We start from the raw sequence: 25473 nt of genomic DNA, 5'->3' as shown, positions 1-25473 counted from the left end.
ACTTTGAGGAGTGACCGTGGAGACATAGACAAGAAAGCTTACTGCTATATAACTTCTGGAGTGGAAGGAGCCACACTGGGCTTGTGGGGAGCAGGAGCATCAGGAAGAAGGAGAGTAGGAAGGAGACCTGGTACTTGAGGCTTGCCAGGGAGAAGTGGGGAAGGGGGTTCACAGGTGGGACACAGAAGGAAGGACAGGCCTGGCCTGGGTGCAGACAGCGTTTAAGATGACTTGGGATCCAGCACAAAGGCCTGGGGCCTCATATTGAGGAGCTCAGATGAAAGTCTCAGAGAATAGGGGAGGCTGCCACGCAGAAATCACTGTGGCTTCTGGTGAAGTGCAGGCAGAGAGAAGTGCCCTATAGCCAGTGGCCTCTGAGCTGGATTTGAGTGAGCTCCACAGGCAGTCTGGGACCAGCCCCACCTGGCAAGCCTAGAGCAGGATGGCACTTGGTGCTGGGCATTCTAGGACCTGGCTGGCAGGCTGGGTGAGGTGGGGAGAGCCATTTTGGCCTACTCAGGGTACAAGATGAGCCATCAGCTGGCCCAGAGAACCTAAGCAAGGTTAAAATATTAATGGAAACTGCACTGTCTTTATCTCTGGAAAAATCCCTATGCTGTGATATCTGAGAATTACACTTACATCCCACAAGTGAGCAAAGCACTCCTCAGGCTCCTACCTATACCCTCCTGGCACTAGCACCAGCTGCACGCCAGCACAGTGCTCACCCTGAGGATAGGCAATGCCAGCTCTCGGGCCCAGTGTGGCCTCTGCTGTCCTTAACCCTATCATCCGCAGGAACACGCTCTTCACTCTGGCCAAGCAAAGCAAAGCCCTGGGTGCCTACAAGCTGGCCCGACATGCCTACGACAAGCTGCAGGGTCTGCAGATCCCCGCCAGGTTCCAGAAGTCCATTGAGCTGGGCAGCCTGACCATCCGCTCCAAGCCCTTCCATGACAGTGAGGTGAGGGCACAGCTCTCTCAGGCAAGAGGCTTCCACTCCTCTTCCTGGACATCCCCTGATGCCTTCTTTCCCAGCGGGGTTCTATCTGAAAGATGGCTACAATGGTCTCAGGATCCTGTGCCCTCCTCCTTTTCCCAAGCCCTGGTTTGTTGACTTCTGCTTTTCCCTCTCTGCCACCTCTATTCTCTGCTCAGCCGGCTCTGCTCCAGCCACAGCCCCTGGCCCCTGTGGGCTCCAGAGCCCTGCCCTCCCTTGCTGCCTAGCCTTCCCATGAGACTCTGAGCCGGCTACAGCCCAGCCCATGCTGCTCTGCCCTTAACCTCCCCCTGCTCCTGCATGCTCAGATGGCTCTGCTTTCATCTCATCCTAGGAGCTCCTACCTTATCCCCTCTTTCTTCTGGAACCAGGTTATCACTCTTCTAGGTATCTGTAGCCCAGCTGTGCCCCAGCCACCTTTCTTCCAATTTAACCTGTTATCTCTCACAATTGTCTCCTTCAAGCTCAGAGCAGAGACTTGGCATCAAACAGACCTGGGTTTGGATCCCAGCTCCACCATTTCCTAGCCTTGTCTCCCATCTCTCTGAGCCTCGGTTTCCCCCTTTATCAAAGAGGATATACATAATAGTTTTCCCACAAGATAAATAGCCAGCCCAGATAATGTGTGCGGGAGGGTACGTGGTGTGTGTTAAGCGTCCTGTGTGTGGTGGCTGTGGTGTTGTCATTCCTGCTGGAGAAATGTGCTGCTGAGCCCTGCCTGTGAAGGAGTCCAGGGCAGTGGGACCCAGGTGACAGGGCCTCAGATGCCTCTGTAGGCCCTTATCCTGAGTCTCCATGCATAGAGTCCTAAGCCCGGTGCCCCTTTCCCACCCCACAGGTAGCCTTGCTTCTTGGCAGCCAGGCCCACAAATCAGAGTAGGGAGCATTTCCTCACTCTGGGTTTGGCTCTCAGGCAATTGTGGGTCTTGTGCTTTTTAGGAGCTGGTGCCCTTGTGCTACCGCTGTTCCACCAACAACCCACTGCTGAACAACCTGGGCAACGTTTGCATCAACTGCCGCCAGCCCTTCGTCTTCTCTGCCTCTTCCTATGGTGAGTCTGACATGTGCAGATGGATGGCTGGGCTCTCTCTGCTGCTGATTGGCCACACATGTCCTCATTTGTAAACTGAGGACAGTGTGACACCCACCCCACCAGATGCACAGTCACAAAGGGTTCCCAGAAATAGGACCCAGTGCTGCCCAAATTTGAAGCACCCGCCCCTCAGAGCCTGGTATGGGGCTTTGCATGACATAAGTGCCCTAGATGCCACTGGTTGGGCATTTGGTCTGGAAGGCTAAGATGGGCTCTTAAGTCCCGCTTCCTTCTACATTGACGAAGAATCAGAAACCCCTTCCAAGTAGCTGGGCAGAGGCTGTTCCTCCTCCCTTGTAGAGGAGCCCATCTGGCTATTAGTGGGAAGAAGGGGTGCTAAAGGCCACTGGTTTTCACCCATGCACACATGTACACATGCACACACATGCGTACATGCCTGCTTCCTCCAGACGTGCAGTGGGCAGAAAGAGGCCCTGTGGGTCTCCTTGCTTACAGAGAAGCCTACTGCTGGGTGAGAAGCCTGCTCGCACCTCCCCTCATGCTGCCTAGTGAGAGCATCCCAGGCCCTGGCTCCCCCTGAGGCAGCCGTCCCATGGCCTTCCCCATGCCTTGTGCCCTCTAGAGGTGCTGCACCTGGTTGAATTCTATCTGGAAGAGGGGATCACTGATGAAGAAGCTGTCTCCCTTATTGACCTGGAAGCACCAAGACACAAGCGTGAGAACAAATGGCAAGAGATCACAAGCAACAGTATCCTGGATGCTCAGCTGGACCTCTGTGTGTGCCAACTGAGCATGAGGCCTGGGTGTAAGACAGGAGGCAGGAGGGGCTTGAGGGATGGCTGGCCCAGTGGAGGCATGGGCATGGCAGGCCACTGCTGAGTGATTGGAGAGGCCTGCATGGTCGCAGGGACAGGGGCTGGCAACAGGCTGAGAGCTGGCCAGTGCGCAGAGGTACCAAGGGGACAGTACATGCCCACAGGCCCAGAAGAGGCATGTGGAAGAGGAGATGGTGCCTTGATAGTCACCTTCGCTTCATTTCCAGGTGGGCCTCCCACCCACCTGGCTCCTAGAAGGTGCCGTCTGTCTTTCTGGCCACACAAAGCTGATGAGCAACCAACACAGCATATGATGTCTGTATCAACTTTTCTAGTCAGGTCACGTTTGTGTACAAGAGACAAAAAAAACCCATGATCGAGCTGAGCAAACAAAAGGCTGTAAAGAAGCCTAGCCATAGTTGGACACTCAGCCGGATCCAGGTGCTCTGTTGGCACTGGTGGGAGGCTGTCTCCTGTCCTGTCGGCTCTGTTGTCCTTTGGGTGGCTTCATTCTTTGGCAGCACCTACCCCATCCCACCAGCAGTACCAACCCTGCATCCTATCAGCCTTAAAATCCGTGGAAAGGGCTGACATTCCTCCCAGAATGACAGCAAAACCACAAGGCACATCCTTGCTGGAACAGCTTGGGTCAAAGGCCACACCTCAGCTCTTTCCTCTGGCTAGGACCATGTTCACTGTCCTACCTGGACACAGGAGGGGGCTTCTACATGTGACTGTACACACTCAGCACCTACAGACCCTGCTAGCACACAGCAGCTGGATCAGCAGGTCTTGGTGCATGGGATCCTGACTTTCCATTAGCTTCCAGGTAATGCCAGTGCCGCTGGTCTGTGGGCCACATTTTACGTTTTGAGGAGCAGAGGAGAAAGGAAAAGCCAGGGAGTTGTTTGCCAAAGATGGGAGACAGAAATCAGATGCTCTGCCTGGGTTGTTGCTGCCTGGTGGGACCACATCTCATACCTGATTCGGCACCAGCAGCCTCCATTCCCCTGGGGCTCTTCCTGGTGGGAGCCCAAGCCACCCCGGCCTCATATCAGCTCTTCTGATACCACCTGGCAGAGGAGGCAGCTCCTTAGCACCTTCATCCTGGTCTAGCTGGCCTTAGGATTTGCAGGAGCTCTCACCTGCTTCTCTGTGAAATAGGACCTGCAAGTCCATCTCAAGTGCCTACAAGCAACCCGGTGATTACTAAGTGTTTCTCCAGGAATTGCCAAGTTTGCTGGCTGGCCATGGTTTCCAGCTGGCCCATTATTTCTACTCCCACCCACAGCAGGCCCAAAGTCTCTGCTCACTTGATGCTTCTGGTCAGGCCCCTGTGGGCCATGGTGTGGTCTGTGTGGGGCAGCAAAGGTCCCATCAGAGCACCAAAGGTCCCATCAGAGCACCTTCCCCTCCTGGGCACTGGGGCTTGGTCCCAGCCTCTGTGTGTCTAGGGCTGTCTCCTCTCTGGCTTGCACTCCCTCCATTCCTCCATCTAGAAACCTATTCCATAGACAGAGTCATGGAGAAACACACCAGGCCCACAGAAAGCGCCTGTGAATCTTGCATTGGGTGTAGGGTGGGGCCTATTTCCCACTCAGCCTCAGGTTCTGTCCTTGACTAGACCCTTCCAGATTCCCAAACTCTGAGGCTGGATGAGACTGTGGACTCCATGGGAGATGATGACCCATTCACGGCAAAGCTGAGCTTTGAGGTGAGAGTACCTCTCTGAGTGATGAGCTAAGGAGGCGCATGAGGCCTCTTGGGTGGGGGTTCGGAGGTCCCTTCTCCTGTACACACTTGGGCATGAAGTGGACTTGTTCCTTGTCTGGGCCGTGGTGGAGTCGAGGTGGCGGGGACCCCATCACTAGAGATGGCTAGCAGGAGCTACATGACCTGGCAGGGTTCTATGAAGGTACCCAGCAGGGGAAGTCTTTGGGGTCCTCCCTGGTTGCCCCAAAGATTCTGGGATTGTGACTCATATAAACATGTCACCCTGGCTGAGAGCACGGGTGTCCCCTGCTTTCCACCTGCCCATCCTGCAGCAAGGTGGCTCCGAGTTCGTGCCTGTGGTGGTGAACCGGTCGGTGCTGCGCTCCATGAGCCGACGGGACGTCCTCATCAAACGCTGGCCCCCTCCCCTGCAGTGGCAGTACTTCCGCTCGCTCCTGCCGGATGCCTCCATCACCATGTGCCCCTCCTGCTTCCAGGTACTGTGCCTATAGCTTCTGCGTGGCTACCAGTTTCTTCTTTCTGCTGCTTTTCCATTTCCCAAGTGTCCCCTTCGAGACACCTGGCATCTGGGAGGAGCACAAGTGATCCCAAGGCCAGGGCTCTGAGCTAGGAAGAGACTCGGCCATCTTTAGGCCCTCCCTCTTCTCACTTCTGTTCTGAATGCTGTCTGGAGTGGGCTTACCCCTGACCCTGTGCTCTCTGTACCTGCCCCTAACCAGGGAGACCCCAGGCAAGTGTGATGTACCTTGGAATTTCACTTAGAAAAAAGGGGCCTCAGACCCCAGACCCTTCTCCCCCTCCCTTTCACTCCTCAGACAAAGGTGTTCTGGATCTGATGTTTCTAGCCCTGACTCACTGCCAAGCCTCCTCCACTTGGAAGGGCGGGAGTCCTTGCCAGGCTCAGGCCTTGGCCCTGGGTCATGACCTTTTCCCCTCAGATGTTCCACTCGGAGGACTACGAGCTGCTGGTGCTTCAGCACACCTGTTGCCCCTACTGTCGGAGGCGCATTGACGACTCTAGCTCCTGACTGGCCCCCTCAGAACCAGCGCTCCCACCAGGGCCACCTCGCACTTGGCTGGGCTGTCAAAGGAAGAAGAGTTCAACTGAAAGAGTTAAACTGTCAGAATGTGTCTTCTGCCCAGATCAAGTGTGTATTTTAGGGAGGGGCCTTGTGTAACCACGGAATTCCTATTTATGGCATTTCAGGCCTTGTAAATAGCACCAGGAGATGGAGAAGAGAATGTACATATATTTTCTAAGAAAAAAAATCTGTTACTTTCAGAGAGGCTCTGAGTTGTTCGTGGCAGCCTGCTGGAGTCCACAGATCTGTCAGACCATTAACATGTACACTTTGCGAACAGATTGCCTCAATAATTACAAATAAAAGGGCTACTTATTTTCATCAGTGTCTGCATTTTAGCAAATCTTCATATTGTCTGCAACTTAATTTCCTTATGCAAAAGTGCACCTGTTTCTAATTTGATCTGAGAGGAACATTACGTTTGCCTGCTCTTAAAATGTAATCTAATCGAAATGGCAATATGGGAATGGGTAGGGGAATGGGTATTTATTTATTTTGGTTTAGTGGGGCTCCATCTTGACCAGAAAATAAGGTTCCTGGCTCCAAAGAAGATGGCAAAGAGGGACTCTCCTCAGAGGTTCTGGAGCCTACCCTCTGCTTTCTGGCTATGGCCAGGCCCCCCTCCTTCACCCCATTCCCCCAGCTCCACAGAGGCCGCAACCCCACTGAGGCTTTCCCCTTCCTTCCACCTCCTGAAGCTAGTGGATCTGTTTGAGGTTTTGCTAAGGTCCCTGCCCCTGAGCATCAACAATGTCCAATTCAGCAGCTCAAGGGCAAGAGTGAGTAGCACATGGGAGGCTGGGGAGGGAGAGCTGACATTTATTGGGGACCTTCTCTGTGCCAGCCAAGTTCCATATATTGTCTCCATTCTCATACCAGCCTTGTGATGGAAGGGTTATGATTTCCATTTTGCAGCCATGGGGTTGGGTGGAGGTACTGGGCCCAAGGGCTCACCCAGCCCTGGGTGGAAGCTCCTGATCTGTCCTGCCCTGAGACCCCTGTTTCCCTTTGCCCTCCACTCTACCTGCCCCAGAGGTATCAGTGATCCAGAGCTTTGTGCAAAGTCCTGACAGCCGGGAAAGAGAACTGGGCTGTCAGATAAGAAACCCACCCTGGTGATCAGATATTGATACTTTACAGCTCATCTGTGAAGTGGGCAGAGTGGGACAAATGTCCACACTGGGGGGATGAAGACAGACCTAGAAAAGGGAGCGGCTACAGAGGCTACCCAGCAGTGAGTCCTGAAGCTGGCCCCTGCCTTACCCCTTTCCCCCTGCCTCCTTCTGCACTTCTTTGGAGATGATGGAGGAAAATAAAGAAAGAGAGCCAGACAGTTGTGCCAACAGAACTCCTCCGTTGAGTGTCTAATTACTTAGGATCATGCATGCTCTCTCTCTTGCTAAACATTTATTAATGTGTTAGGATTTCCATTAGCGCATTACTTGAACTAAAATCATTTGCATATGGCTGGGAAGAAGAGGGGAGAGAGAGAAAACAGCCCCAGCCACCCAACAGGCGTCAATCACAGTGACAGATCATATGGTCCGTGGCTAGAGGCAGGGGGAGGGGGCCCAGCCTGAGACTCCATCATATATCATCTCAGCTGAATAACACAAAAACTAGTTTGTGCCATGCCAAGTTCTGTTGCCCCCGGGAAGCTGAGCTCTTGAGGTCTGAGTCTGAGAAACAATCACTGTAGCTACCTTTAAGTCAAATGCTCACTGAATACCAGACATGAGGCTAAGCACTTTCCACGCATCATCTTATTTAATCCTCCACAGCCTCCAGGGTGCCCATTATGCAGATGATGAAACTGAGGCTCAGCAACATTCTCTCCTTTCCTTCAACAAATACTTACTGAGCCAAGACAGGATTCATACCCAGGCACAGCCTTTACACCTAGGCATTCTGTTCTGCGTCTTCCCTGTCCCAGACTAGATGGGGTCTTGACCAGGCCTGTTCTCTCTCCAAGGCTCAGTTTCCTCATGTGTGCAAAAGGGCATACTCCAGCTCTGACCTTGAGGCTCGAGCCTCAGTCTCCATCTGAGGAGCCTGACGACCCTTGACATGCTACAAGGAAGGTACCGTGGGATGTTGAAATGTCCCTTTCACTAAGACAACACTGAGGCCTGGAGAGAGACATGGCTGCTGGAGACTGCACAGCTTGGTTGTTCAGGCTGGGACTTGATCCTCCCAAGTCCCCAACACTGCCCACATCCCTGGAAGAAGGAAATAGGAAGAGGGGGATTGTGTGGCCCAGATAGAGCTCCAGGCCAGGCCTTAGGTGGGCCTGGCTCTAGCCTGGCCTCAACCAGCTGGGTGTCCCCCATGCACCCACAGTGAGGCTACATGGCTCTCACACAGGTACAGAGATGTCCCATCTCCAAGGCCCCATCTGCCTATGGCAGATACCAGGCAACCTTCCACTTGTGCCAGCCTCAGGAGCCTCAGCAAAGAGGTCTGCACTGGGCAGAGCTCTCATCCTGGGTCAAGCACTTATCCCAACACTCCACCCAGACTCCAGAGCATCTTCCTAGAATGGGAATCTGATCATACCCCTCTCCTGCTTATAACCCTCTCCACTGACAGCCAGCTAACATCCGGACTCCTAGGCCTGCCCTCCCTGGCCCTAGGCCCCAGGCCAGCTGGCCCTTTGCTCCCTGTGCCTTGGACAGTTGCCTCCCTCCTGCTCCACACCTTGCTCCTCTGGGATCTCACAGCACTGGGCCTGGGAGCAGAGCCTTGCCTCCCATGGTTATTATCTCCGTGTTAGCTGGCCCCCAAAACTAGGAGCTCCTTGAGGGCAAGGAATATATAGGATTTATCTGAGTGTCCCCAGCACCTAGCCCTGAGCCTGGCACATAAACGGTGTTTGGCAAATGTCGGGGTAAGAGGGAAATGGGGTGCCTGGGTGGCTCAGTGGGTTTGGTTGCCTTTGGTTCGGGTCATGGTCCCAGGGTCCTGGGATCGAGCCCCACATCAGGCTGTCTCTCTGAGGGGAGCCTGCTTCCTCCTCTCTCTCTGCCTGCCTCTCTGCCTACTTGTGATCTCTGTCAAATAAATAAATAAAATATATTAAAAAGGGAGAGAGAGAATTGCAGGGAGGGAGGAGGGAAGAAGTGGGATTGGAGGAGAAGAGGGAGGAAGGGGAGGAGAGTCAGTTTGTCTCCTTCCTTTCTTCCCTTTGACATTCTCAGCTCAGTCCAAGGCCTCACTCAGCCATGGTGGTGCAGCCAGGTGGGGCTAAGCCAGGGAGCAGAGACGGGGAGGGGTGGGAGGGAGGAGGAAGCTGCTGAAGCAGCAGCACCTCTATGCAGAGGCTTAAGAGCTATTTGTGTGCTACCTGCTAAGCCCCTAATCCTCCATGGCCAAGTCAGAGCCCTGCACCTGGGCTCCAAGGGGGCCGGGCTCAAGAAACCTAGAGATAGGTGCCACCATCTTCAGAGAGAGCCACCACCAGCTGTCCACCTCCACAGATCATCCCCAAGCCTGACTGAGGGGCCAATGGCTCAGAAAGTCACCCACTCGGGGACTTGTCCCTTGGTGTGCTCCTGGGCCCTCTCTGGAGCACCTGGCATGGGAGAAGAAAGCTCAGGCTCGGGAGTCAGACAGCCGGTTCACTTCTGGCTCTGTTGAGGAACACTAACCCTCTGAGCCCATTTCCTCAGCAGTCAGAGGGTATGGAGTAAGACCTAACGAGGGGCCAGGAGTCATCCATTCATTTGACAACTATTTATTGAGCCGCTACCCCAAACTGCCTGCTCAGATGCAGCAAAGTACAGGCGAGGCCAGCCCTGAACTCTGGAGAGGTGGGCAGTGAGTCATAAGGGGATAAATAAGACCATCGTTGATAGTGATCAGTTCTGAGTAGAAAACCAGTAGGATGGAGTGGGGGCCCTCGTTTGTAGACTTGGGGTCCTCACCAAGGAGTGCTTTGCAAATGGGGACCAGACCTTCGTAACTTGAGTTAGACCCTAAGAGGCTAACACTGTTGGTCATTGATCACTTATAGGCAACAGAGTAGGAAACTGAGGCACAGGAAAGGGAGGAGGGTGGGTTGCACCCAGGCTATGTGCCTACAGAGTCTTGGTCCAGATGTGAGGGTAAGTGTAAAGGGACCATGCCCAACTGAGGGGGACCATGACACCTAAATTGTAAAGTCAGGAGGTCTGTGACTGGGCCTTGGTGGGAAAGCAGGTCAGTGTACCCAGCAGGTGGGCATGGATCTCCCACGGTTTCCTAGTTCCAACAAACGGTGGCAGAAAGGCCAGATGCCTCCCCAGGCTAGAATCCAGTGCCACCCTCTGCCCTCTGGGCCACCACTGCTGCCCTAGGCCCGTGTGAGTCAGGCTAGTGGCTTTCCCATCAGGCTGGCACAACCCATTTTGGTCATTTATACCATGGTATGAATGGCAGTAGATCTTTCCTGAGAGCTGTCTTTGGTGTGGGGAAGGAGGCAAGGCCAGGCAGGTGACAGCCCAGATTTGTCACATGACCTGGGCCATGGACTTACTGCCTCAGTCTCTCCACCTGTGCAATGTAGTAGGGAGGATTAGACGAAGGGACTTATAATGACTAACTGCTCACTCTGAGCCAGTTGCTCTGAACAAGGAGTATTTTTAGTTTAAAAAAGGATTCTTTGTCGTTGCTCACAGAATACAGTGCAATGTCACCCTGTGAGGCCTTTAATTCCCCATGGCCATGGTCCTGTGAGGGAGGGTCATTAAACTCTGAGATTTAGAGAGGGAAGCACTGACTGAGATAACCTAGATCTACTCACTTGATCCACAAATACTAAGCACCTACTATGCACCAGCCTCTGAGGATGATACTCCAGGGAACAGAACAGACAGAAATCCCAGCTCTCTCCAGTGCATGGGGAAATGATTTACAGCATTCTGCTATGTGCCGAGTACCACGCTCGGCTCCAGGAACCCTGTTGAGAGCTGGGCAGACCCCCTCCACCCCTGCCTGCTCAGATGACAGCCTGTGAGATGGACAAAAAAACATGTGAACAGAACATAGAAGTTTCCAGGGTGTTCTAAGCATTAGGAGGAGGTGAAGGCAAGGCATTGAGGTCTAGGGTTGGGGGCTCACAGGTGTGGGCTGGTCTTGGCCCAGGGAATCTGGGCTCCTCCCTCCGTGTGGCTACTGGGGCCCACGTCAGAATCAAACCCTCCACCTTGACCTCATTAGCACTGGGCCTAATCCCTGAGCCAGCACCTTAAACTGCAAGAGGTCACACTGCACCCCCATGCCTTCCCTGCACTCATTCATTCCACCAGCAAACGTTTCATCAGCACCCCCCATATGCAAGCCTGGACACCACTCGGGACAGGCAGGGTCTGGAGCCCCAGGCGGGCTGGAGAGAAGGGGGTACTCTCCTGAGTGAACAGGTCTGGTGGGAAGGGACTATACAAAAGAGAATCCTAGGGAAGGAAATCTTGGAGACAGGGAGGACACATCCCCTACTGGCTTCTTCCATCACCAAGTTCACTGTGCAAACTTCACCTTCCCGGGCTGCTCCAAATGACAGTGTGTTGGAGGGGGTGGCAATCTGAACTTTTCCTATTCCATTGGTTTCAGGATGTGTTTGTTTGCAAGACCTGACAACCCCATAGAACGATACTACCTGCAGACATCATCCCTCTCCATGGCATTTGTCAGAGCTGAGCACCCTCTGGGGAGCACAGTAGGTGGCTGTAGGCAGCTGTAGGCAGCTACACATCTGTGGCTGGAGGGTGGTCCTCAAGCACCCCTGTGCCGGGCACTCCCATCTGCCTCACATCATTCCTCAGAAGCATGACTGTGCTCCCTTCACTGATGGGGTGGACCCGTCCATGCCAAGCCTCCAACTGTCCGCAGAACCTGCTCTCCTGGAGTTACCTGTCACACAGCTTCCAAGACCCACTGACCTAGCCCAGACTGACCAGACATCCCTGGATGTGCCCTGTGTGCCACAGTGTCCAACCAGGTCTGTTTCCAGGCTCATGCTCAGCCTAGCCTTCACACTGGAGTCCCCAGGAGGCTGGGACCAAGCTGGCCTTGCTCACGACAGCAATCTGGTGCTCAACACAGCACCTGGCACACAGCCACCTCCTGGATGCAAGGCCTTGCTTCAGGAGCCTTGAGAGCCTCTGTCCCCTTCCTGCTCCAGTCACCCTTTCCCTGCTCCCCTGTTCTGTCCTCACTTCCTCCAATATATCTTTGGGTGCATTTGAGCCATGTTTCTACCCCTGAGATTTGCCCAAGCCACTATCCACTGCCCAGGCTCTTCAGCTTGGCATGGAGACCCACTAGAGCTGGCCCTGCAGCCCAGGTGCAGCCTCAGCCCAGACAGGCCTCAGGCCTCCGCCAGCCCTTGACTTCAGTCTCAGCCACCTGGCAACCTAGCAAAGTACCCCCCTTCCTCAAACACCCAAACTTCCCCTCCATAGACACCTCTCCTTTATAGACAGTCTCCCCGCCCTGTTCCTCCCACACTAGAGTCCTCCCCACCCCATCATCTCCTCCTTTCTGGATCTTTGTATCCCCAGTGGTCTGTACATAAATATTTAATGAACAAGAGAGTGAGTGAATTCCAACCTGAATACCTATTGAGCTCCTGGGCTGTGCCGGGCTATATGTCTGGCCTGGAGAGTGCAGAGCCGGCAGGACATGGCCCCCGCCCTCACGGAGCTCATAATCTGGTGAGATGGGCTAGGGTCAGGGTCCGGCACCTGAGTGAGCCAGGAGGTGACAGGTGGGGAAGGAATAGGTAGGGAGCTGGGTGAGGGGTTGTGAGACTTGAGAGAACCATCAGGGCCTCCACCCTCAGGGAGCTTGTTGTGATCCAGTGGGGAGACAAAGCCAGCTCACATGAAGTGAGAGAGACATGGCATGGAGCCAGTGGTCCCAATGCCAGGCCATGGCCACCAGATTGATAGGAGCAGAGACTCCTGGGGACCAAAAGAGTTGGGGGCGGACCTCCTGCTCTTTCCCAGGGCCCCTAGCTCCTCCCATCTCTAGCTTCTGTCTAGAGTCACCTTGGCCCCTCTTGGAAGCCAATTAGGTCCCCCAGTTGCAGCAGTGGGGATTAATATGATTAATAACGCCCCCAATCTCCCAGGTGCTGATTCAGCCAGGAGCTTAGGGAGGGGAGGTCACTTTATAAAGGGCTGGGGGGGTGGTCAGTGCAGTTGTCCAGCCAGAGCCCTGGGTGGCCGAGCTCAGGCCTCCACAGAACTCTTAGGTCTGAGCCGCCCACAGGGCAGCCACCAGGACCGCAGCCATGAACGGGACAGAGGGCCCGAACTTCTATGTGCCCTTCTCCAACAAGACGGGCGTGGTGCGCAGCCCCTTCGAGTACCCGCAGTACTACCTGGCAGAGCCATGGCAGTTCTCCATGCTGGCTGCCTACATGTTCCTGCTGATCGTGCTCGGCTTCCCCATCAACTTCCTCACGCTCTACGTCACCATCCAGCACAAGAAGCTGCGCACGCCGCTCAACTACATCCTGCTCAATCTGGCCGTGGCCGACCTCTTCATGGTCTTGGGGGGCTTCACCACCACCGTCTACACCTCGCTGCACGGATACTTTGTCTTCGGGCCCACGGGATGCAATCTGGAGGGCTTCTTTGCCACGCTGGGCGGTATGAGCCAGGGTAGGGGTGGCGGGGTGGGGGATGCAGGAGCCAGAGGGAGCGGAGGGATCTGGAGACAGCCCGGGGATGGTGGCTAAGAGGCCTTCTCCCCCTACATCCGTCAGCATTATCTGCTTGATCTGAAAACACCATCAGTGATGACACACTAGGCTGTTTATGGAGGGCAGCCCTGGGCACAGTTGATCTCGTGTAGAGTGGTGCTGCTGTCTTGCTTTATATCAGGGAAACTGAGCATGAGAGACGTCAAGGGCCTTGCTGGAGTCTCACTATGGTGGGGCTAGAGCTGAGTTTCCAGCCCACATCCCAATGGCCCCCCGGGCCTTGTTCTTTTCCCCTCAGAGCATCTGTGCTGGGTCAGACCCATGCCGAGCACTGGGAAGAGAGATGGGCAGGACAGATCCCTGTTCTCAGGGCTCTCAGCCCAGGGTCGGACAGTCCTGTCCCACCAGATGGGATGATGATGATCTCATCCCAGATGATCAGTCCTCCAGCCACTGGACTCCGCCTGTGATGGCCAGTGGGCTCAGTATCTCCCCACTGGCATCTCTCCGACCTGCAGAGAAGGGTCCGTCTGTATGTGGGACACCCTTGCCTGTGGACTGCCACTGGGTGATCTGTGGTCATCAAAGGTGACAAACACCCCGTGATAGCTAGAGATTCCCTGGGAATGGGGCTGAGACAGCATCCTGGACACGTAAAGGAAAGAGGAGGCGAGGAGGCCGAGCCGTCCTTGTGGCTGGTGCTAGGCCCTGCCAGCTGCCCTCGGCTCTCTCCTGCTTGCCTAAGAGGCTGTGTGTCCCAGAGAAGGGGGCCCATTCCTGGTCTGAGCCAGAAGACCTAGGCCCTAGTCACTGCCCTCCCACAGCCCTGCATGTGTCTCTTCCCTTCTCCGGGCCTCTCTTTGCTCAGCTGCTAAATGGGGTCTGTTATCTCTGCAGTACCCCCATCAGTTTTCCAGTCAAAGAAACTACTCAAAAGAATCCTTCAAAGCTACAGATCACCACACAGTGTAATGCCTGCCTATGGAAGGGGTTTCTTCGAAGGGAAGGAGCTTCCCCACACAGAAAGACTGGAAGTGGGCTGGCCAGTCTCTGGCTAGAAGGCAGGGGTGAGGCAGGTGCCACATGTGGGCACATCTCTGTAGGGTTGGTTCCAGCTTACAATCATTATCCTGGAGTAATAATTAGTCGTGTTCGCTTTCTCTCTCAGAAACATCCCGGTTTGATTGATAAATTCTATGGCCAACCTCCCTACTGAGTTTCTGGGGATGATATCTGAATCCCCCCATTCTTTCCTGATTTTACCTCTGGGGACCCACAGACCCAGGTTATTTCATTCTCCAAGGGAGGGAAGGACTTCCAACTCCAACAGGCACTCTGCCTGTCACCCCAAAAAGCACATGTTCTTCTGTGAAAACTCCCTACGGGGTTCCCAGTGTAACAATGACCCTAGGATCCGATTTTCCATTCCTCGCGAACCCAGAGCCCTTACTGAACTAACTCCTCTTCCTGGGGGACACTCTGCTCACTCTCCTTCTGCATCTGGGTCCTTCTGCTCCACAGCCCCTTTGCCTCTCCATCCCTGGTCCTGGCTCCAGCCCTGCCCTAGTTTGCCTTCCTGGCTGCGCTCTCCATTCCAGGAAGAGCGCTTCCTGCTTGGACAGACAGCAGGGTCCAGGTGGGTGGTGTGCTGACTGATCCCTGACTGCCTTGCAGGTGAAATTGCCCTGTGGTCTTTGGTGGTCTTGGCCATTGAGCGGTACGTGGTGGTGTGTAAGCCCATGAGCAACTTCCGCTTCGGGGAGAACCATGCCATCATGGGCGTCGCCTTCACCTGGGTCATGGCCCTGGCCTGTGCTGCACCCCCCCTCGTTGGCTGGTCCAGGTAATGACACTGAGTAGAAAAGAAGGGTCCCCAGGGGGTCTTTGTAGGGTCCCCCAGCCAGGACTCAAAGCTGGCACTGTCTGTTCTGGGCATCCAGCTTATATGCCCCCTATCCCACATGCCCACCCTGGTAGCTCTCCCAAGGGAGGGGTTTAGGGCAGGGAAAGAGAGAATCAGACCCTAATGCTGCTATGGGGGCTGGTCCCATCTCCTGAGTCCCCATGTCAAGGAGAATCCAAGATGCCTCAACCCTTCACCTTGGCTCTGCCCCTAATCCTCAACTAAGCCAGGGCCAGATTCCAATCCTCTTTGCCCCAGAGGCAGTTCCCTCTGACCTTGGGCCTCCGCACCTGGGGAGGCCAAGTCTATCTAGTGCCAGTGGTGACATGGTAGGCCCTGGGAACTTGGTCCTCTGCAGCCTCTAGTCCATCATCTCCAAATGGGGCTCAGATGAGAGACGGGAGGACGGTGGCTTGGGAAACTGGGCTGTGGGTTCCCAGAGGCCTCGCGTCCCTCTACTTCCAGGAAATTCCCAATCTCTCTTCCCTTCCCTCCTCTCTCAGCCTCCTGGGGTCAATATTTTGTTCCTTGTTGGGTCTGAGCCCGCCCCCTCCCCCTCCAACATCTTCCCCTGTCTTCTGCAGTCCTGTCCAGTCCCATCCCCCCAGGCACAGCCAACAGCCACTCAGGCCACTCCATTGTCACCATCCTCTGAAATCACATGGCCCTAGGACCTCTTGTTTCTACAAAATGTGCAAAGATCCCTTAGTTAACCTGTGTGCCCATCTTTGGCCTAGAAGACACCCTTACGGTGTCAGTAAGACAATGGTTTATACAAACTGCTTCAGATATAGAGTTTGGGAGCTTTTCCCTTCTCCCCACCAACCTCTGCCCTGCACAGCCTGAGGCCCGGCCTCCAGCCATGGGGAGCAGCAGGTCTGGTGAGGAAACCCCGCGCAGGTCAGCGGTATACGGGCTCTGCTAGGCAAGAGACTAGGCCATCTCCGGATACCATGGCTGCTGTACAACCAAACCACAGTGTTCACCAGGTGCATTTGAACCCCTCATCTCAGTTGATTTGATCCCCACAGTCATGCAGCCAAGCAGGTATCTCATCACATCCATTTTACAGAGAGGGAAAGCAAGGCCCCGAGCAAGACCAGCCACACAGCAGGTGTGTTGGCCAAGCCAGGGCCCTGACCGGCTGCAGTCTATGCCCAAGTCCCTCACACGTGGGTGTCCCTTATGCCCTCTCCTGTTCCCCTTGCCCCGCACACCCCTGGTGCTTAGGTACATCCCAGAGGGCATGCAGTGCTCGTGCGGGATCGACTACTATACACTCAACCCAGAGGTCAACAACGAGTCCTTTGTCGTCTACATGTTCGTGGTCCACTTCACCATCCCTCTGATCGTCATATTCTTCTGCTATGGCCAACTCGTCTTCACAGTCAAGGAGGTATGGTCCCATGTTGGGCTCTGGGGATGTATGCGTTGGTTGGGATGAGCCCGGCCCCTGTCCCAGGGGAGTCTGGATAGCAGGCCCTGTGTCCCTGCAGGCAGCTGCCCAGCAGCAGGAGTCGGCCACCACCCAGAAGGCTGAGAAGGAGGTCACACGCATGGTCATCATCATGGTCATCGCATTCCTGATCTGCTGGGTGCCCTACGCCAGCGTCGCATTCTACATCTTCACCCACCAGGGCTCCAACTTTGGCCCCATCTTCATGACCATCCCAGCATTCTTTGCCAAGTCCTCCTCCATCTACAACCCTGTCATCTATATCATGATGAACAAGCAGGTGCCTGATGGCGGGGCAAGAGGGTCCAGGGGCCCCAGGCTGCAGGCACTGCCTGCAGAGGACAAGCCACAGCCCGGACTGGGCCTCAGTCACCCCACCTGCAAAACCAGGCGGGGAGACTGGTATCTCCCAGGGCATCAGCGTCATCTGGGAGAAATACACAATCAGAAGCTTGGGGTGGGCCCAGGAACTCGCATTTCTCACAAGCCCTCCGGGTGTCTCTGATGCATGAGAGGTGCCAGTCCAGATAGTTCTGGAGACCCACTTTAGAAGTCAAAGAGTGTAAGTCCCAAGCCTGGGAATGCAATGGTGCCAGTCTCCACAAAGCTGAACACAGAGCCAAGTCTTTTGCTGAGGGATGAATGCGACCAGTGACTTCTCTGCAGAATCCATGATCCAGTGGGGGAAAACGTCGTCTCTGGAGTTACGCATATCCGTTTCAAATCTCAGCTTTCATTTTCTAGCTGTGTGACTTAGTCAAGTTGTGCCCTTTTCTGGCCATTCAGTGTCTTCATTCCTAGAAAGGGTGAACTCCTAATCTCTAGGGTTAAATAAGATAACTTACAAATAACCCTTGGCACACAGAGGACACCAGAGAAGGTCATGAGTAGCAAAACCCCATTGGATTTGGTCCCTGGCATCTCTGGGGCTTACGAAGTTCCCTCCAGGGAGCCAGATTTGAGAGGGGCGTGGATCCTGGGAGGGCCAGAAGCAGGGAAGGGGTTGGAGGCAAATCTTGCCAACCACCACAGTTTGCTACATACACTTCCAGTGGACCCTGACCCTGACTCGTGTCCTTTGCCTTCTAGTTCCGGAACTGCATGATCACTACCCTGTGCTGCGGCAAGAACCCACTGGGTGATGATGAGGCCTCTGTCAGCACCTCCAAGACGGAGACCAGCCAGGTGGCACCGGCCTAAGCCCTGCCAAGGACTCTACGGCCGACTGTAGAAGTCTCCCATTCCCCACACCTAGCCCCAGCCACAGCTGCCCCACAGGAGCCAAGGCCTGTCGGAATCAGGCTGTGCAGGCTCCCTGAATTAAAATTATTATTATTATTATTGAGAGAAAGATGAGGTTCCCCACTTGGCCAGAACACCCCATCTGGAGTCCTGAGTTCCCAGGGACCATGGGATCGCTGTCCCTCCTCTCCCCAACTCATCTCTCAAGAACAAAAGAACTCTTGCTCTCTGGAAAAGTGTCCCGGCTTAGGGATAAGTGTCTAGCACAGAATGGGGCACACAGTAGGTGCTTAATAAATGCTAGATGGACGAAGGAAGGAATGAATGGAGGAATGAATGAAGGAATGAATGGGCTGGGAGAGCACATCTATCCTCTCGAAACCACCTTAGCAGCAGCTGGCCCTCAGCTGATGACCTTGAGCACTGGTTTCCCTCCCTGAGGCCTCACTTTCTTTCTGGAAATCCCAGATCCCTGGCTCTGCCAACGCATGGCTGCTGTGAAATCAAATAGGATTTTGTGTGTGCAGGTGCCTGTGTGTGTGAGAGCATGTAAGCACTTTGTAAATGGTAAAGGGCTGTACAGATTGTAGTTAACATTACAAAAAATATAAATTAATATAATTAATTAATATGATCATCTCCTCTTGATAGTGACCGTTTTGAGATTGGGCAAAGTCCTAAGCATCCAGCCTCAATAGGTTTCTTAAAATTAGCCAGGCGTCAAGGCCAGACCAGGGCTGATGGCTGGGCTGCAAAGGGGTCAAGTGAACGCAGAATGCAGTCATCAGGACTGAAAAAACTTCAGGGGACTGTGGAGTCTAGGGCCAAGGCCCAGGGTCTCACCTCTGGCCTGGAGCCCCAGGCCTGGTGCTTCCCCTTCCCAATACAGCTGAGGGAGAGCTGGGCCTTTCTTTCAGTTTCTGCAAACCACCCACTCTCTTGTCCAGCAACTAGGCCACAGAAACTCTGGACCAGCTTGGAGCTTCTGGAGGCCATGTATATTCACTTGCCACATTTAATGAAGAGCTAAGTTACCCTTATCTCAAGGAGCTTAAAAAACAAACGAAAAGTTGGAAATTCCGATGGGCCCACCTTCCCTGGGGATGTTCACGGGTCCTAGATTCCAGCTCCCTTGCTGGGTGAACCTGTCTTTAGTAGCTCCAGTCCATTCTCCATTCTGGAGAGTTCTTGCTGCGAAGCTGACCAGAACCCTCTGCCTCAGAACTGAGTTTCCTCCGTAGCTGCCCCTGTTCCACGTAACGGAAGCCGGAAGCTCTAGCTCTCCCCAGCTCTGCTGGGACCCTGGGCAAAGTGGGACGTTGAAAGCTCAGCTCCTACACTCGGGGTTCATGGTGGTGGTTTTGTTGCTCTCCAGCTCTTTATCTGCAGAGTGGATTGAAACTGGGCGGCACCCACCTGATCCCTTCACCCCCAGGATGCCGGGTTTGGGCAACCAGCAGAGCCCCTTAGGGGTGTGGGGTAGAGGGAGCAGGCATGGGAACAAGAAAAGCCCCAACTCTGGAGTCACAGAGACCCAGGTGGCCTGTGAAACTGCAAGCAACTTTTGTCATCTCTCTGCGTCTCCTTATATGCCAAAGGGAATCTTAAACCATGCTTAAGAGGACTGCAGACTTCATGTGGCCAGCCTACTTCCTGGCACACTGCAGCCAGTGGGAGATTTGGATATTACTGGGCCTTCAGTTCAGAGCTGGCCTTACTGAGAACATCATCTACAAGGGGAACAAGGATGGAGACATAGTCCCAAGAGTTACTCGCAACCTCCGAGGTGGGAAAGGATGGCTGGACCCTGAAATGAAAGGTCCTCAGGGCCACGGTGGGGCTGGAGCAGGTTATCTCTGCTGTGGCCCCTCTTTACTCTGCCTCCTTCAGTGATGCCAGTCAGGATTTCTTCAGGGTCAAGGCACAGGGAATCTAATTCCATAGGCTAAAGCAAGAGGAAGAAGTTACTGGCTCCAATAAATGAAACGCCCAGGGCTTCAGGCACAGCTGGATGCAGGGGCTCAGATGTGCTCAGACTTCTGTACCTCTCCTGGCTACACTTTTCCCTGTGTTGGCCCTATGCACAGGCTCACTATTCCCAAGGGGTAGCACAAACCACCTACCAGCAAGACCTGCAGAAAGTGAGCTGCTTTTTCCCTGACAGTTCCAGCAAAGGTCCTGGGTAGGGCTCTCACTGGCCAGGCCAGGGTCACCTAATCACCCCTACACCCATCACCAGGCTAGAATGGGGATTCGTCCTCTGATTGGCCAGACCTGGGTCACCTGAGCACCCCCCCCCACACCGTCGCCCGCCCATCCCTACATAAACCAAATGCTCTGAGTGAGGGTGGGGACAGGAAGGAGCCCAAGGGATACCTGGGGGGTGTCATTACCAGATGGAGGAGGTCCAGAGACAGGGTGGGCAGAACTAACAGTGGTCCAGAGGGGTTGGCCTCTGTTTAAGTGGTGATGGCCCGCTATACCAGGCCTCTTTCCCACACTGTAGACACGAGAGAGAAGATTCCTGTGGCTGGTCCTACAGGTCTCACCCATTTCCGATGTGTTAGGCAGTGGGAGAGACAGGGGCATTTCTGCTGCCCTGCCTTGTGTGCAGCCCTGTTTCCTCACCACCCCACCTCTTTACTTATTCTGACGAGTGGTATGCTTGTTTCAGTCCCACATCCAGAGAAAAAAATTTACTCTCAAACCAGAAAAGTCTCTGTTTTTTTTCCTGATAGAGAGGAAGTCCTCTTTCTCTCTTTCATTTATCATTGATTCGACAGTCACCTGCCATATACCAAGGCCGGCAGCTGCTGGCTTAGCTTGAGTTGAGGGCGTTACCTTATCTCCAGGCTCAAGGTGGCAAACTGGTTTATGGAATGCCTGTTGTATACAATCATATCTTCATTCAACCCAGCCTAAGGAAGCTGACCCTGGGCCAGGAGGTCCCGGGGGTTCAGAGATGGATTGGAGGGAGCAAGTGTCTGGGCTGTGACCTGGCCAGCCTCAAGGACACAGAGCTCTCTCACTCCTGATCTTGTTTCTGGGAGCAGAGAGCATGAACCGACCCTCCCACCCGGGCACCACCACCAAGGCGGCAAAGCCTGATGGCAGCCTACCCTATGCCCCCCCCCCCAGTAGAGACGTGCACTCCTGACACCCCAAGGTACTCCCAAAAAGACAGTGGGTGCCCTTCTCAGCCATGCAACCTCGGACCATTACCCCAAACCTCGCTCGGTTCCAGGCCCCTCAGCTTTAAAGAGGAGACTCATCCCAATTGGTAGAATTGTCTGTAGGGACTAACGAGATAATTGCTGTAAAAACTGTAATGCACGGTAGACATGGATAAATGCAAGTTTCCTTCCCAGAGATGTGAACCAAGTTCAAAGGAGCAGCCCCTGGGGTGGTGGTCAAGAGATTAAAATAATGGAGGGGTGTAGGGAAAGGCAGAAGCAAATGCTAACTGCCCCCGATACTCATTCCCTTTGCTTTCTTTTAGTGATATCACCCCAAGTTCTAGCTGGGCACCTAGAGACCCAGCACGGGACAGCATCTCCCAGCTTCCCTTGCATCTGCAGTGGCATGACATTAAGGTCTGGCCAATGGCGTATAACCAGAAATGGTATGTGCGGTTCTGGGTTGCACATTTCAGAGAATGGAGGCATCCTCCCCTTCTCTTGTCTCCTGTCTGATGGCTGGAATGTGGTCATGATGACCAGAGCGGCAACAGCTATCTTGTATCATGAGGGAGAATCTGTGGTCAGAGAACAGCACAGCAGCAAGCAAGGAGCCTGACTGGGTGTCCCATGTTGCCTTTCAGCCCTGCACAACTCACTCTTGAAGAGTCTCATGAGATAATAATTTCATGTTTTTTTTGTTTAAACAACTGTTATTCTGGAGTTATAGCTGGTTTCGTCACTAAAACAGAGGGCTTCTGGGTTCCAGCCCACCATCTGGACTCAGGAAGATCTAGTGCAGGTCCTCTCTGAACTTTAGCTTCTTCATGTATAAATAAAATAGGGAATATAAAAACGTACACGGACATAGAACATGGTAGCTATCACTATTTCCACCCTGCCCTCTATGCATTCATTGACTAAAGTCACCAATTCCTTGATGCCACAGGGACTAGAGTTACACAAAACCAACACTCTGCCACTGCTTCTAAAAGTCTGGAACTGTAATCTTCAGGCTTATGAGAGGGTTCACATGTAGGAGGCCCCCACTGAGGGTTCAAAAATGGTAAAGCGTTGTCAGCCTGACTTAAATCCCACACCGGCCTCAGTAGGAGTCACGTAAGTACACGGAGCAGCCTTCCTCTCTACAGCAGCCTGAGCCTTACAGTTCTCATTTCCCTGGAAAAAGGCAATCCTCTAGAAGAATTTTTAGATCTGCAGCGCATTTTAGAACTTCTTCCCTCCAAATGCAAAACTCTATCCTGGCACAGCCCAGGAGCAGGGTTTCATCTCAAGCTTGTGGAAATGTTTGTATCTCTTGAGTCTTTCTCTATTTCTCAATTCTTGGAAATTCCCCCACAATGTGATCAAAATTGCGGCCCCTGATTGTGCCAGCACCATGTGCCTCTTTGCCTTATCTCGCCTCCTGCTCTAACATGGTTCCTGCAGATGGCTCTCAGGGCCCCCCTCCACTCAGCCAGGCTAGGCTCTGGCACTGGGGTTCCATAGTAGTGGGTTCTGAATGCCTACTGTGTGCCAGATACTGTTCTAGGCACCAGGGATGCCACCAGGAACAAGACAGACACAACCCTGCCCACCCCCACACCATACCTTCCAGGGGCTAGTGTGGGAGAGTTATGCCTCAGGGTGCTGGAGGTTCCAGGGACTGCTGGAACCAGACGAGGGAATCCTAACCTCCTAAGGGGTCAGGGAGGGCTTTTCTGAGCTACATTGAGGCTGAAAGGATGAGTGGGAAACAATTCAGAGAAGATAGGTGGGGATGAAGAAAGGCCCTCTAGAGAGACTGTATCAGTTAGCTTATGCTGCATGACAAACAGCCCCCAAACCTCATGGCTGAAAACAACACCATGTATTGTTGCCTGTGACTCTGTGGGTCAGCCAGGTTGTTCTGCTGATCTTGGACTCAGCTTGATCAATCCCTGCTGGGCTCCTTAAAGCATCTGTGGTCAACTGAAGGTTTGGCTGGTGGGCCAGCTATGGGCTAGGTGACAGGGGTGCCTAAGCTGTGGGCCTCTGAGCATCCAGCAAACTAGCCAGAGCCTGATCACATGGGATTGGTACTGGCATGGCATCACTTCCACTGTATTCTGCTGATCAAAGCAAGTCACAAGGCCAGCTCAGACTTAAGGAGTGAGAAGAGCTGCAAAGTTACATGCAAATGGACATGGACACAGGCAGGGGTGAAAAATTGGGGCCATTTCTGCATCCATCCAACATACACACAAAAGGAACACAAAGGAGAAAGGCCAACTCTTAATAATCTAGCCCATTCCAAGAGCCACAGTGGTTGGACTGCAGAGCTCCAGGGGGAAACAGGCTGCGTGAGCCAGACTCAAGAGGTCAAGCATCCCTTTATGGGCAGTGGAGAACTATGAAGGGTGCTAGGTGGTGGAGTGCTTTCTAATTTCACTTTAGAACACTTTGATGGCCATTGCCTCTCTCAATTCAGACATCTGGTCTGGAAAACCCCAACAATAAAGAGACTATAGGGAGAAGAATGCAAGTGGCGTTTTAAACCTGAATCCTCTGGGTGCCTGGGTGGCTTAGTTGGTTAAGTGTCTGCCTTCAGTTCGGGTCATGATCTCAGGATCCTGGGATCAATCCCTGCATCAGGCTCCCTGCTCGCTGGAGAGTCTGCTTCTCCCTCTGCCCCTCCTCCCACTTGTTCTCTGAAACTCCCTCCTTTCTCTCTGAAATAACTAAATAAACCTGTGTCCTGCAAATCCTACACCCTCCTCAGAGGTAAGCACTACTATTACCTTGGTGTGAATCCTTTCAGACCTTCTTCTGTACCTTCACTTACACACACACACACACTCATACGCTCACACACATATTCTCTCTTCTCAGAAGAGGTGGCAGGGGAGCATATTCCACAGACTCATTCCGGTTCATTCGTTTTCATCTTAAAAATTTATCTTTCTATCTAGGGGTGCCTGGGTGGGTCAGTGGGTTGAACCACTGCCTTTGGCTCAGATCATGATCTCAGGGTCCTGGGATGGAGCCCCAAATCCTGCTCTCTACTCAGCAGGGAGCTTGTTCCCCCACCCCCAACCCCACCTGCCTGTCTGCCTAATTGTGATCTGTCAAATAAATAAAATCTTTTAAAAAATTGTCTATCTATCTATTTATTTATTTAAAGTAGGTTCCACACCTGATGTGGGGCTGGAACTCACAACCGTGAGACCGAGAGCCGCATGCTCCACCGCCTGAGGTAGCCAGGTGGCCCTCTGGTTCACTCCTTGTCTCTGCCATGCACTCCTCTACCAAGTGAGTGGACCATGGCTTATGCGTTCTCTCTTCCCCGGCTGCGGATTCTGGTTGTTCTGGACGTGCATGTGAGCCCCCCGTATCTCTCAGTGTGAGAGTTTCTCCCCGACTTCTCCCTGGAGCAGAGCTCCACGGCTGGGACGTGGCCCAAATTTGTAGCTCTCCTTGTGTTAGATGTCACCGCGCTGCTTCCCAAAGCGGCTCCCCCACCCAGCAGCTGTGATTTCTTGACGGCCTGGCTACCCAGCATCTGCATGAGAGAGACGTAAATACCTGTCATGCCAGCAGGTGGGAAAAACCACCTGTGCCTGTACTAATTCACCCATCGCTTCAAATGGCTGCACGATATTCGGTACTCAGGGAGTACTTCAGCCAAAACTCGAGGGATTCTTCTGGTAGTTCTCTCTCTCTCTCTCTCTTTTTTTTTTCTTTTTCCAGATAATGCATCAGTTGTTTCTTTTCTGACTAAGGCAATTCTAGGACAGAGAAGGGGAGTTGCTGAGTTCAAGGGAATACCTTTCCAAAGCAGGCTGCCCCCCAATTCCCTTTCCTGGTGGAGACACTGGATGCACTTCCTGCATCCTTACCTACACTGACTTTAATTTTAGTCAGTTTGATGGAAAATAGTATCTTATCGCTGTTTCAGTGTGAATTATCCTGAGTGCCAGTGAGGTCAAGAAACACCACTTCTTAGAGAAACCAAGGGTGGCAGTGGCCTGAGAACAGGAGTGGCATTGAGGTAAGTGGGCCTGGAGGCCTCAGTGGCCACTTCCACGCCTCAGGTGTGCCCAGTTCCCCGTCAGCCTCTCCAGGCCCTTTGGGGGTAGAGGGCGCAGGAGGGACCGTCATCTCAGCGCAGATCATTTTGCCATGGGAAAAGTCAATTGAAAAATCAATTGACTCACCCAAAGTCACATAGGAGTGGGGTGCCAAGCTGGGCGTCCACGCACAGGGCAGTATTGCAGGGCCCCATCCCAGCCCTCCTGCCCCAATCAGCAGCCCACACAGCCTCCCAGCCCAATCAGGGGCTAATTGG

At 53.6% G+C, this 25473-nt stretch overlaps 2 protein-coding genes across 8 annotated transcripts in view; both read left to right on the top strand.

The window, feature by feature from the left end:
* Positions 1-6006, top strand: part of IFT122 (intraflagellar transport 122) — a 70992-nt gene extending 64986 nt beyond the window's left edge. For all 7 annotated transcript variants that reach the window (XM_082748401.1, XM_082748404.1, XM_082748402.1 and 4 more), the window contains 6 exons: positions 799-964; positions 1940-2051; positions 2677-2802; positions 4504-4583; positions 4915-5079; positions 5542-6006. In XM_082748401.1, coding sequence (XP_082604527.1) covers positions 799-964; positions 1940-2051; positions 2677-2802; positions 4504-4583; positions 4915-5079; positions 5542-5631 — 739 coding nt within the window. In that variant the 3' untranslated portion in view covers positions 5632-6006. The remainder of the gene's footprint in view (positions 1-798; positions 965-1939; positions 2052-2676; positions 2803-4503; positions 4584-4914; positions 5080-5541) is intronic.
* Positions 6007-12940: 6934 nt separating this feature from the next.
* RHO (rhodopsin) lies at positions 12941-17928 on the top strand (the record flags this gene model as incomplete). The annotated part of the gene is made up of 5 exons (XM_082686032.1): positions 12941-13316; positions 15044-15212; positions 16503-16668; positions 16769-17008; positions 17818-17928. Exons 1-5 carry the CDS (start codon positions 12956-12958, stop codon positions 17926-17928), a joined length of 1047 nt encoding a protein of 348 aa, XP_082542158.1. The 5' UTR covers positions 12941-12955.
* Positions 17929-25473: the final 7545 nt, after the last annotated feature.

This window comes from Mustela nivalis, assembly GCF_964662115.1.
Source record: "Mustela nivalis genome assembly, chromosome: 1".
In the NCBI taxonomy this organism is placed as follows: domain Eukaryota; kingdom Metazoa; phylum Chordata; class Mammalia; order Carnivora; family Mustelidae; genus Mustela; species Mustela nivalis.
Note: the sequence above shows the minus strand (reverse complement) of the source record. Positions and strands in the feature narration are given on the sequence as shown.